This window comes from Gorilla gorilla, chromosome 15 (genome assembly GCF_029281585.2).
Source record: "Gorilla gorilla gorilla isolate KB3781 chromosome 15, NHGRI_mGorGor1-v2.1_pri, whole genome shotgun sequence".
Classification (NCBI taxonomy): Eukaryota; Metazoa; Chordata; class Mammalia; order Primates; family Hominidae; genus Gorilla; species Gorilla gorilla.
In genome coordinates, this window is record NC_073239.2 from 116,819,787 (window position 1) to 116,837,404 (window position 17,618).

Here is a 17,618-nt window from a genome sequence, read left to right on the forward strand (position 1 = left end):
TCTGTTGCCCAGGCTGGAGTGCAGTGACAGGATCTCGGCTCACTGCAACCTCTGCCTCCCGGGTTCAAGCGATTCTCCTGCCTCAGCATCCTTAGTAGCTGGGATGACAGGCGCATGTCACCATGCCTGGCTAATTTTTCTGTTTTTAATAGAGATGAGGTTTCACCATGTTGGCCAGGCTGGTCTCAAACTCCTGTCCTCAGGTGATCCACCTGCCTCAGCCTCCCAAAGTGCTGAGATTACAGGAGTGAGCCACCATGCCTGGCCTCTGCTAGCATTTTTAAATGAACTTTTTATTTTAGGATAGTTTTAGATTTCTAGAAAAGTTGTAAGCACAGAAGGTTCCCATTGACCCAGTACCCAGTTTCCCCTGTTATTACCGTCTTACATTAGTATGGTACATTTGTCACAACTAATGGATCAATATTAATACATTATTATTAATTAATGGCCATGCTCTATTGGGATTTCCTTAGTTTGTCCCTTAAGCCCTTTTGGTTCCAGGTTCCCATGCAGGATAACACATTATCTTTAGTTACCCTGGCTCCTCAGCCTCCTTCAGGCTGGCAGTCTTCCTTGTTTTTGATGATCTTGACAGTTTTGAGGAATACCTATTAGAGAGTTCATTGACTATCCTTCACCTTGGCTTCGCCTGATGTTTTTCTCATGGATAGACTCAGCTTATGGGCTTTAGGGAGGAAGGCACAGAGGTAAAGTGCCATTCTCATCTTATCAGCACATCCCGTCCAAGGGTGCATGCTATCAACATGGCTCATCACTGTGGTTGTTGAACTTGGCCATCTGGCTGAGGGGGTGTTGGTCAGGTCTCTCCACTGGAAAGTGACTTCTCCCCCAACTTCGTCACGTGGCTGTTAGAAGGAAGTCAGTATGCGCCAGCTACATTTAAGGAGTGGCAGATTATATTTTACCTTCTTGAGGGTGGGGTAGCCACATAAATTATTCAGAATACAGCTGTATGGGGATTTGTCCATTCTCTTCATTTATGTATTTACCCAATCATTTATTTATATATACTGTAGCATAAACTTACAGATACTCGTTGTGTACTTTGGGTTATAATCGAATACTATGTTATTTGTTTTGTGGCTCAAATTGTTCCAGCTTTGGCCTTTGGGAGCTCTTTCAATTAGGTTTTGTGTCCGTTTGACTTGCCCCCACCAAAATAGTGTCTTTTGGTTTTGTTGTTGTTGTCTGAGCACTTCTTTACTTTCTGGCACCACAGAAGACTCCAGATTCATGTGCTCCCTGCCCCAGCCCTATGTGCTGCTGCTTCCCCTGAAGGCATGCTTTCTTCTGCTGTAGAATGGCCTTGGAAACCAAGGTTTGGGCACTGGGTGTCATTGCTTTAGGCCCTGTCAGCAGACAGAGCTCAGAAACATGTGTTTATACTCACCTGTGTGTGTGGGTGTCTATGTATGTATTTATACTTACATATCTGCATCTGTGTTAAGGGAAACCTGAGTCCACACTGATGTCTCTACTCTAGTGGCACATGGTTCATTCCCGCCATCTCCCCTTGCTTATCCATCATCTCTCTCTCCAACAGTGAGAGACCTGCCCCTGCCGTCCTCCATCCTTTTATGTAGTTGTTCCATCCTGATGTTCCTGTGTAGTGGTTTCAGAATTGTTAGCCTCCACCTTTGTGGGAAGCACCCTTACTAACTAGAATACAGTGCTGATGCGCAGTTCCTGTTATCTTTAGTTTTACAGTCTCTACTCATTTCCAAAATGACTTAGGTCAGCACCTTCCTGCCCCCCACTACCTTCAGTGAGGTTGTCATATGTTTGTCATACAATCTTCATTCCATCATGGGGTTTCCCTGTCTCCTAGTTGGTTTTACTTGCATACTTCAAGGTTCACTCTTGGTGCTGTAAGGGTCTCTGGGCTTTGACAAGGCATCATGTCACATATGCCCCATGATGGTATCTTACAGAATAGTTTTATCACCCTAGAAGACCTCCTGTACGTCATCTATTCAGCCCCTGCCCTGCAACCTCTGAGAGCCACAAATCGATTTTCTGTCTTTAGTTTATCTTTACTCAAATGTCATATAAATGCAATCATACAACATGGAGCCTCTCAGACTTGCTGCTTTCCCTTAGCAATGTGGATTTCAGATGTGGTTTGCTTCATTCCTTTTATCACCAACTCATATTCCATTGTATGTATGGGCCAGTTTGTTTATCTATTCACCTATCAGAGGACATCTTGGTCGCTTCCCGTTTTTGACGATTGTAAATAAAGCAGCTCTAAATATTTACATGCGGGTTTGTGTAGACATAAGTTTTCAGATCAATTGGGTAAATACCTAGCGTCAGTACAATTACTGGATCATATGGTGAAACTATATTTAGCTTTATAAGAAACTGCCAGACTGTCTTCCACAGTGGCTGTACTATTTTTCATTCCCACCAGCAAGGAATGAGAGTTCCTGTTGATCGGCATCCCGGCCGTCAATTGGTATTTTGTCTGTCTTTTTGGATTTCAGCCATTCTAATAGGTGTATAGAAGTATCACATTATTGTTTTAATTTGCATTTCCCTAATGACAAATGACGTTGAGCGTCTTTTCATATGCTTATTTGCCATCTGTATATGTCTTCTTTGGTGAAGTGTCTTTTCAGATCTTTTGCCCATTTTTTTAATTGGGCTGTTTGTTTTCTTACCATTGAATTTGAAGAGTTCCTTTTATGTTCCTTATACAAGTCTTTTATCAGATACGTGATGTGCAAATATTTTCTCCCAATCTATGCCTTGTATTTTAATCCTCTTAAGTTCTTTTGCAAATTTTTTAAAAAGTTAATGAAGTCCAAACTATCAATTTTTTTCTTTCATGGATTGTGCTTTTGGTATTATATCTAAAAACTCATCACCAAACCACTTTCTTCTAGAAGTTTTATAGTTTTGCATTTTAAATTTAGGTTTATGGGCTGTTTTAATTTTTGTGTAGGGTGTGAGGTTAGTGTCTAGGTTGCCTTTGTTGAAAAGATGATCTTGGCTGGGCATGGTGGCTCACACCTGTAATCCCAACACTGGGAGGCTGAGGCAGGCGGATCACCTGAGGTCAGGAGTTCGAGACCAGCCTGGCCAACATGGTGAAACCCCATCTCTACTAAAAATACAAAAATTAGCTGGGCATGGTAGCCAGCACCTATAATCCCAGCTACTCAGAAGGCTGAGGTAGGAGAATCGCTTGAACCCAGGAGACCGAGGTGGCTGAGATTGTGCCACTGCACTCCAGCCTGAGCAACAGGAGTGAAACTCTGTCTCAAAAAAAAAAAAAAAAAAAAAGGAAAGAAAAGATGATCCTTTCTCCAAGGAATTGCCTTCATACCTTTGTCAGTGCTGCTGGTGTTTCAAAATTCATGTCCTTTTCCTTTCTGCGTAGCTTATGTTCTGTAAAACAGTGGTCTCCAGCCTTTTTGGCACCAAGAAAATTGTGGAAGATGATTTTTCCACAGAAGTGGGGTGGGTGGTGGAGATGGTTTTGGGGCGATTCAAGCATGGTACATTTATTGTGTACCTTCTTTCTTATTATTTATTGTGTACCTTCTTTCTTACTATTACATTTTAATATATAATGAAATAATTATACAACTCACCATAACGTAGAATCAGTGGCAGTCCTGAGCTTGTTTTCCTGCAACCAGATAGTCCCATCTAGGGTTGATGGGAGACAGTGACAGATCATCAGGCATTAGATTCTCATAAGGAACGCTCAACCTAGATCCCTCACATGCACAGTTCACAAGAGTTTGCACTCCTATGAGAATCTAATCTGATCTGACAGGAGGCAGAGCTCAGGTGGTAACATGAGTGATGGGTAGCAACCGTAAATAGAGATGAAGAGTTGCTCACTCGCTCACTGCTCACCTCCTCCTGCTGTGTGGCCTCATCTTCCTAACAGGCAGTTGAGGACCCCTGCTGTAAAATGTTACCTTTGCAAAGGAGAAGTTTCTGATATTATTTTCTGCTTGTCTTACAGCAAGACCACTGATGCAGACCCTGCCTTTAAGAACCACGGTCAACAATGGCACTGTGTTACCAAAGAAACCTACTGGCTCTCTACCATCCCCCTCCGGGGTCAGGAAAGAAACTGCTGTGCCAGCAACCAAAAGGTGAGCCAGAAGCAGGGCCTTAAATGAACTCTAAAAGCAGTTCTCTCTTAGATTCCAACATGAGTATTACTTTTTAAAATGACATTGTACAATTTCTTCTGTGAGTTAAAGCTTATAAAAGTCCAACATTTTATATGGTGCCATAACAGGAACTAGTTAAGTTTATTATTATTCTTGTTTTAGATTTACTTGTGTTGCCTTTGAAACCTCACTGGCTAAAACCACAGTGTGGTGTTTTGTATTTTTACTTAAAGTTCTGTTTTGAAAAAACAAATGTTAGTATAACCTGGGTAAAAATAAATAGCTGTTCCCAAGTCCATACTGGGAACATGGCAAAATTCAGATTGCCATAGCAACCTTAGATTTTTCTCTATGCAATTTGGATAAGCTCATACTTTCAAAATGTACCCAGCAGTGGAGTCTAAATATTGATGTTATCTGTCACAAAGAGCACAGTTTGCTCTTAACTTTGCTATTATTTTGTAATTATCATTTAAAGATTTTTATATTTTAGGGCCAGGTGCAGTGGCTCACACCTATAATCCCAGCACTTTGGGAGGCCAAGGTGGGCGGATCACTTGAGCTCAGGAGTGTGAGACCAGCCCACCTTAACCATTTTTAAGTGTAGAGTTCAGTAGTGCTGGCCGGGCTTGGTGGCTCATGCCTGTAATTCCAGCACTTTGGGAGGCCAAGGCGGGCAGATCATCTGTGGTCAGGAGTTCGAGACCAGCCTGACCAACAGGCGAAGCCCTGTCTCTACTAAAAATACAAAAATTATCTGAGCGTGGTGGCACATGCCTGTGATCCCAGCTACTTGGGAGGCTGAGGCAGGAGAATCGCTTGAACCTGGAAGGCCAAGGTTGCAGTGAGTCGAGATCGCACCATTGCACCCCAGCCTGGGTGACAAGAGCAAAACTCCATCTCAAAAAAAAAAAAAAAAAAAAAAAAAAGAGTTCAGTAGTGTTAAGTATATTCACGCATCTATTGTTGTGCAACAGATCTCTAGAACTTTTTCATCAGGCAAAATAGAAACTCTAGACCCATTAAATAGTAACTCCCCCTCTACTCTCCCCACTGCCCTTGGCAACCACCTCTCTACTTTTTGTTGCTATGATTCTGACTACATTAGGTATTTCCTAGGAGTGGGATCATCTAAGTAGTGCTTGTCCTTTTGTGACTGGCTTACTTTGTTTAGCATGATGTCCTCGACATGCATCCATATTGTAGCATGTGACTGATTTTAAGGCTGGATAATATTGCATTGTGTGTATATATCATATTTTGCTTTTTATTTTAATTTTAGGTTCAGGAGGTATGTGTGCAGGTTTGTTACAAGGGTATATTTGTGATGCTGAGGTTTGGGCTTCTGTTGATCCTGTTACCCAGATAGTGAAGATAGTACCAAATAGGAAGTTTTTCAACCCTTACCCACCTCTCTCCCACCCTCCTTTTGGAGTCCCCAGTGTCTGTTATCCCCATCTTTATCATATTTTGTCTATACATTCATCCATCAGTGGCTATTCTGTACCATTTATCTGCACATCTGTCCTTATGGCCAATACCCTACCATCTTGATTACTATTGCTTTTTAGTATGTTTTAAAATCAGGAAATGGGAGGCCCCCAACTGTATTCTTCTTTTTCATGATTGTTTTGGCTATTTAGGGTCCCTTGATATTCCATATGAATTTTAGGATAGTTTTTTTCTATTTCTGCAAAAAAACGCCTTTGGGATTTTGATAGAGATTGCATTAAATCTGCATATCACTTTGAGTAGTATGGAGATTTTAGCAATATTAAGTCTTCCAATCCATAAACATAGGATGTCTTTCTCTTTTTTTGTATTTTCTTTTAGCAAAGTTTTGTAGTTCTCAGTGTATAAGTCTTCTAACTCCTTGGTTAAAGTTATTCCTAAGTATTTTATCCTTTTTGATGCTTCAGTAAATAGAATTAATTTCTTAACTTCCTTTTCAGCTTGGTCATTGTTATTATATAGAAATGCATCTGATTTTTGTGTGTTGGTTTTGTATCCTGAAACTTTGTTGAAATTATGTATTAGTCCTCACAGTTTTCTTCTGGAATCTTTAGGGTTTTCTAAATATAAGATTCTGTCATCTGTAGACAGATAGTTTTACTTTGGATCCTTTCCTATTTGGATGCCTTTCATTTCTTTCTCTTGTCTGATTGCTCTGGGTAGGACTTTGAGTACTATGTTGAATAATAGTGGCAAGAGTGGGTATCTTGCCTTCTTCCTAATTTTAGAGGAAAAGCTTTCAGTCTTTTACCATTGAGTATTATTTGAGCTATGGCCACTCAAATATGGCGTTTATTACATTGAGGTAGTTTCCTTCTATTCCTAGTTTGTTGTGTTTTTTATCATGAAAGGGCATTGAATTTTGTCAAATGCTTTGTCTGCATCAATTGAAATGATCATGTGATTTTTGTCCTTTATTCTGTGAATATTGTATCACATTGATTGATTTTTAAGTGTTGAATCATTCTTGCATTCCAAATATAAATCCCAATTTGTCATGGTATATAATCCATTTAATGTGCTGTTGTTTTCAGTTTACTAGTATTTTGTTGAGGATTTTTTCATCAACATTCATCAGGGATATTGGTCTATAGTTTTCTTTTCTTGTGTCTTTGTCTGGTTTTGGTATTAGAATAATGCTGGCCTCATGCAATGATTTGGAAGTGTTCCTTCCTCCTCAATTCTTTGGAAGAGTTTAAGGAGGATTGGAATTTATCCTTTTTTAAATGTTTGATAGAATTCTCCGCTGCAGCCATTGGGTCCTGGACTTTTCTTTGTTGGGACGTTTTTGATTACTGCTTCAATCTCCTTACTAGTTCTAGGTCTGTTCATATTTTTTGCTTCTTTATGATTCAGTCCTGGTGGGCTTTGTGTTTCTAGGACTTATCCATTTGCTCTAGGTCACCCAATTTGCTGGCATATGCTTGTTCACAGTGGTCTCTTATAGTCCTTCTCATTTTTGTTATATCCGTTGTAATGTCCTTTCATTTCTAATTTTAGTTATTTAAATTTTCTGTCTTTCTTTGTTAGTCTAGCTAAGGGCTTTTCAATTTTGTTGATCTTTTTTAAAAAAACCAATTCTTGGTTTTGTTGATTTTTTTCCTATTGTTTTTCTATTCTCCACTTCATTTATCTCTGCTCTAATCTTTATTATTTCCTTCGTTCTGCCAACTTTTGGTTTTATCTTCTTTTTCTAGTTCCTTGAAGTATAAAGTTAGGAGGCTGATGTGAGATCTGTCTTCTTTTTATGAAAACTTTGATCACTATAGACTTCCCTCTTAGTACCCCTTTCACTGCCTCCTGTAAAGTTTTGGTATGTTCTGTTTTCATATGTCTCCAGATATTTTTAAAATTTCTTTGTGATTTCTTCTTTGACCATTGATTGTTTAAGAGTGAGTTGTTTAATTTAAAGATTGACTTTTTATTGTAGCAAATACATGCATGCCTCATTTTATTGTGTCTGGCTTTATTGTGCTTTAGAGATACCACATTTTTTTTACAAATTGGTGGTGGTGGCAACCCTGTGTTGAATAAATCTATCAGCATCGTTTTTCCAACATGTACCCACTTCATGTCACATTTTGGTAATTCTCGCAACATTACAACTTTTTTGTTACCATTATGTCTGGTATGGTGATCAGTGATCTTTGGTGTTAATACTGTAATTGTTTTGGGGCACCAAAAACAGCACCCATAGAAGGTGGCAAACTTAATCCATAAATGTGGTTTGTGTCTTGACTCCTCTGCCCATTGTTTCCCAATCTCTTTCCCTCTCCATTGGCCTCCCTTTTCCCTGAGACACAACAATATTGAAATAAGGCCATTTAGTAACCCTATAATGGCCTCTAAGTGTTCAAGTGAAGGAAGAGTCATACATTTTTCACTTTAAATCAAAAGCTAGACATGATTCGGCTTAATGAGGAAGACATGTCAAAAGCCAGGATAGACCATCATGTGATTTAGATGTTTGTCTCCTCCAAATTTCATGTTGAAGTGTGATCCCCACTGTTGGAGATGGGCCTGGGAGGAGGTGTTTGGTTCATCAGGGTAGATCCCTCATGAACGTATTGGTGCTGTCTTCACAATAAGCGAGTTCTTGCCCTGAGTTCACTCAAGATCTGGTTGTTTAAAAGAGCATGGCACCTCCTCCCCACTTGCTCCCTCTCTTGCCAAAGAACGTGCCTGCTCCTGTCTTGTCTTCTGCCATGATTGAAAACTCCCTGAGGCCGCACCAGAAGCTGAGCAGATGCCGGTGCCATGCTTCCTGGACAGCCTGCAGAACTGTGAGGCAATTAAACCTCTTTTCTTTATAAATTACCCAGCCTTGGGCATTCCTTTATAGCTGCACAAAACGGACTCATGCAGGCCTGTTGTGCCAGTTAGCCAAGTTATAGATGCAAAGAAAAAGTTCTTGAAGGAAATTCGAAGTGCTACTCCAGTGAACACGTAAATGATAAAAGAAAAAAATAAAAAGCAACATCCTTATTCCTGATAGGGAGAAAGTTTGAGTGGTCAGAATCAAAGATCATACGAGGCACAACATTCCCTTAAGCCAAAGCCTAATACAGAGCAAGGCCTTAACTCTCTTCAATTTTATGAAATCTGAGAGAGGTGAGGAAGCTGTAGAAGAAAAGATTGAAGCCAGCAGAGGTTGGCTCATGAGGTTTAAGGGAAGATGCCCTCTCCATAACATAAAAGTGCAAGGTAAAGCAGCAAGTGCTATTATAGAAGCTGCTACAGGTTATGCAGAAGACCTAGCTAGCTAAGATAACTGGTGAAAGCAGCTACACTAAACACATTTTCGATGTAGATGAAACAGCGTTATATTGGAGGAAGGTGCCATCTAGGACTTTTATATGAGAAGTCAATACCTGACTTCAAAGCTTCAAAGGACAGACTGACTCTTGTTAGGGCCTGATGTGGCTGGCGACTTTAAATTGGAGCCAGTGTTCATTTATCATTCCAAAAATCCTAGGGCCCTTAAGAATGATGCTAAATCTCCTCTGCCTGTGCTCTATAAATGGAAGAAAACCTAGATGACAGCACATCTGTTATAGCAATATGATGTACTGAATATTCTTAGCCCATTGTTGAGGCCTACTGCTCGGAAGAAAAAGCTTCCTTTCCAAATATTACCATTCATTTACAGTGTACCTAGTCACCCGGGAGCTCTGATGGAGCGGAAATTAATGTTTTTATGCTGGCTCACACAACACGCATTCTGCAGCCCTTGGATCAAGGAGTAATTTCAACTGTCAAGTTTTATTATTTAGGAAATACTTTTTATTTTTTTGAGACAGTCTTGCTCTGTCACCCAGGCTGGAGTGCAGTGGCGCGATTTTGGCTCACTGCAACCTCCGCCTCCCGGGTTCAAGTGAGTCTCCTGTCTCAGCCTCCCGAGTAGCTGGGACGACAGGCATGCACCACCACACCCGGCTAATTTTTTTGTATTTTTAGTAGAGACAGGGTTTTGCCATGTTGGCTAGGATGATCTCGATCTCTTGACCTCACGATCTGCCCTCCTCGGCCTCTCAAAGTGCTGGGATTATAGGCGTGAGCCACCGCACCTGGCAAGGCTTTTGCTGCCATTGATAGTGATTCCTCTAATAGATCTGGGCAATGTCAATTGAAAACCTTCTAGAAAGGATTCAACATTTTAAAAGCCTTTAAGAACATTTGTGGGGCCAAGCACAGTGGCTCACACCTGTAATCCCAGCACTTTGGGAAGTCGAGGCAGGAGGATCACTTGAGGCCAGGAGTTTGAGACTGCAGTGAGCCATGATTGTGCTACTGCGCTCCAGCCTGGTCAACAGAGCGAGACCCTGTCTCAAAGGAAAAAAAAAAAAAAGAACATTTATGATTCATGGGAGGAGGCCAGAATCTCAACATGAACAGAGAAGTTTGGAAGAAGATGATTTCAGCCCTCATGGATGACTCTGAGGCAATTCAAGACTTCACTGGAGAAAGTCACTGCAAATGTGGTAGAAATAGCAAGAGAACTAGAATTCGAAATGCAGCCTGAGGATAGGACTGAGTTGCTACAATCTCCTGATAAAACTTTAATGGGCGAGGAATTACTGCCAAAATAGTAGTTTCTTGCGATAGGATCTACTCCGAGAGAAGATGCTGTGAACGCTGTTCACATTTCATGACAATAAAGGGTTTAGAGTAGCACACAAGCCCTGATGAAGCAGTGGCAGGGTCGTGTGGCTGGAGCGTGGGGAACGTGGCCCGGGCTGTCTGGCTCCAAAGCCTGTGTGCCTTCCATTGTGCTCGGCTGCTTCCTGCACAGATTTCCAGGTCAGCCCTGACATCTGCTCAGGAAAAACGCTTGATATAATGACTGCTTGCAAATCATCCTTCTTTTATGCCCCATCCTGTCTGTGTACTATTTGTGGGAGCAGGAGCAGCAGTCAGGAGTGAGGGTGACTCTCAGCAAAGATTTCTCAGATTGCAGGTCTGATGTTGTTAAGGGGATGTCGGGGCCAAACACCAAGTAAGGAAACAAGTCCTGGCTATGAACAGAGGCCTGGGTCTTACACCCCCACATTTCAGCCACATATGAAAGGGCTCCTAGGTGGCAATTACTCTCAGCAATTTTATCTTAGGGAAGAAGGGAGGGAGGAAGGGAGCAAGACAGGAAGGAGTGAATGAACACGTGAACAATTATCAGTAGCCATCATGTTATATCCAAGTGTGTACGTGTGTGTGCTAGCACTTAAATGGTAACCCTCCTCCCAGAAACATTCTAAGGCCTCTGTAGACTTTTCCTTATAATTTACAGAATATCTGTTTGATTACTCTAATAAGCTATTGTCAGCATATAGCTGCCAACTAGAAATACATATTTTTCTAGACTGAGTGCCCAAGACTCTGGGTTTTGAGTGAAAGTGTAGTGATTCATGTATTTTGGTTCGTTTCTGGCATTTATGGGCTTCGGTGGATGGGACTTCCCTTCCATTTGGAAGCTGGAAATAAGAACAGTAGCATCTAATTGCTACTCCGTGGTAAAGTTCCTATAGATCTCTCATTAGGAGAGAATTTTGAAAACAGAAAGAAGCAGGCTGGGCATTCTGAATATTAGGATTAAAATAACTTCCAAGTCATTTCAAATATGTTTACAATCAGGTAGGAATTTTTCTATAATCAGAGTTCCAAATTAAATGAGTTGGGGCATCTGTGGTGTGTGGATGGGTATATGTTTGTTTTCTTTTCTCCGGGGGTTTTTCAGCCTGGTGCTTAAGAACAAAATCCCCTTTGGAAATAGTCCAGTGCCCAGCGGTTGTGCTTTGTGTTGCCAATTAAGACTTCGATTGAGGGCTTGATTTGGAATCCTTGGGAAAAGCTTTGTTTCCATTAGGCAAAGGAAAAAAGGCAGAAAATCCAGGGAAGACATTGTAGGTCATACCTTGCTCAGTGGGGATGCGGAGGCTGACAATGGAGTAACATTTCTACTGGTTCAAGAAAGAGACAATCACTGTTCTCTGGGCTCATAAGTAGAGCATGACAATAGGCCAAGCTATGTGAACAGAGATCAAAAGAACAAAACTGGTACAAAAAGCGTTATTTAAAAAATGCTCTGTGACAAATGTGAGATAGACTGGTAAATATCTCTTGCTTCCAAACAAACAGCCAATAGTCCTTTGGAAAAATAGTTCCACTTGTTAGAAGTACAGCATTTGTAATTGCACCGAAGGCAGTGCTGGGTACATACCGTGATTTGAAGAACAGAAAGCCAAAATCTGGCTTCAGTTGATTTTTAAGAATTATTTCGAGTCTATTTCTCTATTATTCCGATCCATTGAAACGTAGGTGATAAATCCATGTTTGAGTCTGTTCTCAGTAGCAAAATAGAGGTGGAAGTATTGTCCTGTTGAACAAAGGAAGACCCGCGGGACCTGTCCCGTTATCAGAAGTGATATGGTTCTCCCCAGTAGCTCGAGTAGTTGACTTTGTATTGTAGAAAGAAAGACTTACATATATAGAATTCTCTAAGATTCTCCCAGACCACTAGCCTTCCTGAAAAATGACTTGGATTTTGCCGAAGATCAGTTTTTAGACAGTGAAAGATATGAGCATTTGTTAATTTAATTACTGAAGTGCGTTATCTCAGTCTGTCAGAATTATCTCGTAATTTGAGGGACAAAAGCCAGGTGGGTCCTAGTCCCTTGTGGACCCTCCAGCACTCAGCATAGCGCACAGTGGATGGTTGATGCCTAGTAAGTGTCTGTTGAGCAGATCACTGCTTTTATCCAGTGTTAGTCACCCCAGCTGTCAGGACAAATGAAATCATCAGAAAATCTCCGGTTACACATAGGAGCTGTCTGTCAGATTTCTGTTTTGGTTGTAAAAGTTTGGGATACTTTTGCAAAATTTTGGAAAATCAATTTTTGATTCCCAATCACATGATGAAAGAAAACCTAATTGTAGCTTCTTATGCTTAGAATTCTTATTAACCATAAGAAGGAAGACATCTGTTTTTCTTATGGTCACCAGTCTCCCTGCAGAAATTTTATTATGTCTAAAGTGTTAAGTGGCACAAATTGTTGAATGCATATGTAATGTAATATAAAGAACCATTTATTTTCATAACTTACAAGGTTGCAGGTTTGGGTGTGCGGACAGAGAGCAGAAGGGAAAACAAAATAAGTGGTGATGTCTATGCATTTCTACACAAAAAATACTTGCCTTAAGCACTAAAAAATATACTGCATTATTGCACAGTCTCTCACAAGCCAGTACTTCTACCACTTTCAAAATAAAGAGCATTATTTTTCACTCGCCGTCCAGAGAGAACATAGCTTCTTTGATATTCCCTGCTGGTTATTTGAGGAGGCTTCCTGCAGTGAGTGTACAGTATTGCTCTCTCCGGCTGCCCTTGTTACTGCAAATGTCTTGTCTTTAAGCTTTATTTTCTGTCCTTCACTTTGAGTCCTAGTAAATCCTCTTTAATTCATAAGAGCCCTTGGCTCTCAAAAGGAAATGTCTTGTTTTTTATTCTACGTCTGGGACAACAGTAAGATTTTTTTTAAAAGTTTAACATTTTAATGCAAATATGGGAATGACAAATGTCTTGGAAGAGTTGTGAAGGATTATATCCACGTCTATATTTGCGAACCAAAATGTCTTTCGATTTTGATGTGTGCGTCCTGCAATTTACTGAAGCTTATCAAAATACTTTTCCACGGTTTTATTAATTGCACTCACGTTTATTCTGCTTTGTTTCTGTGCCTCTTATATGTAGATTAAACAGATCTGTGAGTCTTCTCAATGCTTGCAAACTGAATAGATCGACACCAAGGTGAGGGGAACTTAGATTTACTTTGTCACCATAGCTGTTCCTTCCATTGTTTCCATCTCTGTTTTAACATAATAGCTTCAAGGTCTTGTCCAGTGCCTACCATTCATCAAGTCGTCAGTCATGTAACTATATTAATCATTGACATTTATTGTTTTTTTAGATGCTCAACTGGTCCTCCAAAACAGTATACTTTGGCGGTTCATAAATTGCAGATGGTGTTAATTAGGGGCCTAATAGAGAGAACACAGGGTTGAAGTCACCAGCCCCACCACTTGCTGTAACCCCAAACAAGTTGCTTCACACTCCTGAATTTGGTTCTTCATCTGTAAAATGAGGATAATGATATTGCTGCAGGGGATTTGTGAGGTTTGAATTAAGTAATACAGTATATGTAAAAGTCCAGAGTATGCCTTAAACGTTAACTGTGGCTGCTGCTGCTGCAGTTTTCATCACTGGCACCCCCATGAACTCTTCCAGCCACCAGGTTGAGTGTTAATTATTAGAAAATCAGTTAGTGTTTGCTGTAATTGATGAACAGTTGTGGTTTTTCAGCTCTTTAAGGGTGTTTTATACAGTTCTTTAAGTTGCTATGAACTTGCCATGAACTCCCACAAGGACGCCCCAGAAGCTGTGCTCTGGGCTCTTCTTGCGGCTGCAAAATCTCCCAGGGACCCGGCAGCTGGTCGGGCAAAGTGTGCATCAGAGCCTTGTGCTAAAGACTGGGCGGAGAATAATCCTGCTAAGTCAAATTAGCTTGGTGTTTGTCGTCATGGGAACATCTTGAACTTGAAGCACAAAGCCTCCTGTAATTTTTAGACTTTAATCCCAAATTTCAGAAATGTAATGCTCTCTTAAAATCTGTAATTTCCTTGTCCCCAAATTCAGCATTCTAAAAACACACATTTTGACCTTAAGGCACACCCTGCTGATTGCAGTGGTAAGATTCTGGCACTGTCCACTCAAGGGTTCCCCAGTTACCAAAAAGACTATGTGGAAAGTGTATTCAGATAATCACCCTGAGAGTGATTTCAAAGCCAGCATACCATGAGGGTTTTTAAAAACCTGCTTGGAGATTACTAACTGAGCCAATGGAAGTTGCAAAGGAAGGACGACAGAAAGTTGAGCTAAGGAGGGTGTATAGACAGAGGAGACAGAGAGGGGAAGGAAGGAAGAGAGGAGAGAGTCACTGGCTACCAAGGAGAGTGGCCAGCCCCAGGTAGGAGCTGCCTGGATGGGAGGCTTGTCATTTACTTATGAGGAGGGAGGACATTGAGCTTCAGTGCAGGGGCAGGGGTCTTGCCGTGTTAAGTTCCTCAGCTCCTGCGTGCTCCTTGTTGAGATCTGGTCCCCGTGCACCCTTCACTGAAGCTGTGCCCACTGGAGCTGCCTGAGACTCCCCACTTCCCAGGGCTCACCCCCTCCTCTGTGCAGCACCAGCACATTTACCTAATCCTGTGCTAGCCTTTGTGCACCACTCCTTCTCTCCTGGTGTCGCTGCTACCTCTGACTCCTGTGGTAGCTTCTCAGCCCACGTCTTTAAACATTAGTTTCCCCAGGGCTCTTCTGTCCTTGGTCACCTCCTCCCTCGGTGATTTCCTCTGCATCCGTGGCTCAGCACCCGCCAGATGGACAGAGTCTGTCCTGAGCTGTCTCGCGTGTGGCGGGCTTGTATTCTTACCCACCCACACCTCCAGCTCCAAGTGTCAAGACTAGAGCCACCCAAGTCTGTGTGTGTTCCCAGAACCCTGGCCCTAGAACAGCCCCCTGCCTGCCCCTCCCCTCCTTCTTTTTTGCTTACAGAGCAGGTGCTGCATTAAAGCAGTTTGTGTCTCTTCTGGTGACAGGGTCAGTGTGTGATACTTCCATTTATTTCATCCTTTCATTTAATAAATGTGTACCAAACTTTTGTATGAGGCTCTGCAAAGCTACAAAAATGATAAATGAGATAAGATCTCAAGAAATGCGTGGACTAATGATGTAGATTTTTAAGTATGTACAGAGATACCTATACTAGAGTTATGTGCTCTGTCTTAGTGAGTTTGGGTTGCTATAACAAAGTCCATAGACTGGAAAGCTTATAAACAGCAGAAATATATGTCTCACCATCCTGGAGGCTGGGAGTCCGAGACTGGGGGGGCAAGCATGGTCAGGTTCTGACGAGGGCCGTCTTCCAGGTTGCAGGCGGCCATCTTCTCACATGGTGGAAAAGGGTAAGAGAGCTCTCTGGGCCTCTTCCATAAGGGCACTAATTCCACTCATGAGGGCTTCACCCTGCTGACCTCATCACCTCCCAAAGGCCCCACCCCCTAATACCATCACATTGAAGGTTAGGGTTTCCACACATGAATTTGGGGAATACAGACAGTCCATAGTGTGCTCTAAAAGGGGAACAATCAGCCTCCACTCCATACCTGGGCTCTGGTTTACCCCTCATGCCTACGAATCCCCTGTGTATAGGATCCCTTCTCCTAGAGCAGGCTCTTCCCATCTGTGTCATAACAACACATTCAAACCATTCATTTGATCTTTCCCAGAATTTCACAGTCTTCAGGAAGACTTCCCCAGGCTGCCTTCCCAGGCCTCTGAGCACGCTAGTCCCTCTTGTCCTATGAATGAAGTTGGCCACTTAACATGGACACCACCTCCAAACAAAGGCATTGTGCACAGGATGGAACATTTCTGTCGTTACTCGTGACGTCCTGTTAGCATTTGTCCCACGCCTGCCTTTAGGCCAGATTTCTTCAACATCAGCACTATTGACGTCTGGGGCCAGGTGCTACTTTGTGGAGTGAGCCATCCCGGGCCATGCAGGATTTCTAGCCGCACCCCGGGCCTCCACCCACTACATGGCAGTAGCAGTCCCTCCCCAGCTGTGGCAACAGAAGGATGTCTCCAGACATTGCCAGATGTCTTGGGGGCACCATCCCCCCGGGTTGCACGCCACCATCTGGACCAAGGTTGTCCAACCCATGGGCCCATGGGCCTTGTGTGGCTCAGGACAGCTTTGAATGTGGCCCAACACAGATTTGTCAACTTTCTTAATACTCTATTTTCTTTGCAATTTTTTTTTTGTTGTTTAATTCGTCAGCTATCGTTAGCATTAGTGTATTTTATATGTGGCCCAAGACAATTCTTCTTCCAGTGTGGCCCAGGGAAACCAAAAGATTGGACATCCCTGGAGAGTGAAGCCTACTCAAGGGCAGGATTGCTTCCCTGGAAGCCCCTGGAGTGCTCTCACACGGTACTGTTGAAGTCTTAATGCCTCAGTTTCTCCATGACTGTGAACTGTGCTAGTGGCCTCAGTTACAAAGGCAGAGAGAGAGCAGAGATGTTATTCTATGTGACACTCTGAAAAGCTTTTTGATCTCCGTCGCCGGGCCTGTCTTTTGAATATCCGTGTGGAAGTATGACGTTCTGTGTATATATTTATATGCTTAGCAATAAAATAAAGTCATGATATTAAGGAGTTCACTGTCGCTTCCATTCCACCCTTAGTAACATCAAGAGGACCAGCTCTTCTGAACGAGTGTCTCCTGGGGGTCGAAGGGAAAGCAACGGGGATTCCAGAGGAAACCGGAATCGCACAGGCTCCACCAGCAGCTCTTCCAGTGGCAAAAAGAACAGTGAAAGGTAAGGACGTCTTATCTCTCAGTTCCTGCTGTTCAGATATGTTAGTACCGCTTGTCCCCAGAGAGGAGTCAGAAGATCCCCTCATATTCCAACAAGCTGGGAGTACTCTTGGAGAAGAAGACCTTCTCCTCAGGTATTTGTAGGACTAATCAAACAGCCATTTGAGGGCAGCTGCCAGGCACAGTTCACACAAACTACCGTCCAGGTGGAAAAACTGTCACTCAGATTCCCAGCACTCTCATGTAGACGTAAGTAGTTCCTGAGAATTTCTTAGTACCAAGTACCTGGAACTAGGGAAGCCATTCTGAATTTCTACCTGAGCACCTTCGATTTCTAGTACACTCTCCTGACCTTTTTAAGTTCATTTTAATGGACTGCTTTAAGTTTGTCAGCAGTATTTTCTGAGACACAGTGGCTGAAAAGTTGTAATTTTATGATTTATCAGAGGCTATGTTTAATATTGATGCTAACACCAGAAATGTGAACCATTTTTCTTTATGGTTTCATGAAATACG

The 17,618-nt window shown here is 42.1% G+C and overlaps 1 protein-coding gene across 6 annotated transcripts in view; it reads left to right on the top strand.

The window, feature by feature from the left end:
* The window catches only part of EML1 (EMAP like 1), a 211,596-nt gene that overhangs the window by 129,851 nt on the left and 64,127 nt on the right, over positions 1–17,618 (top strand). For 3 of the 6 annotated variants that reach the window (XM_055361533.2, XM_031001902.3, XM_055361531.2), the window contains exons 3-5: positions 4,007–4,139; positions 13,417–13,473; positions 16,969–17,103. In XM_055361533.2, coding sequence (XP_055217508.1) covers positions 4,007–4,139; positions 13,417–13,473; positions 16,969–17,103 — 325 coding nt within the window. The remainder of the gene's footprint in view (positions 1–4,006; positions 4,140–13,416; positions 13,474–16,968; positions 17,104–17,618) is intronic. The other 3 variants (XM_055361534.2, XM_031001903.3, XM_055361532.2) reach the window with 1 other exon arrangement.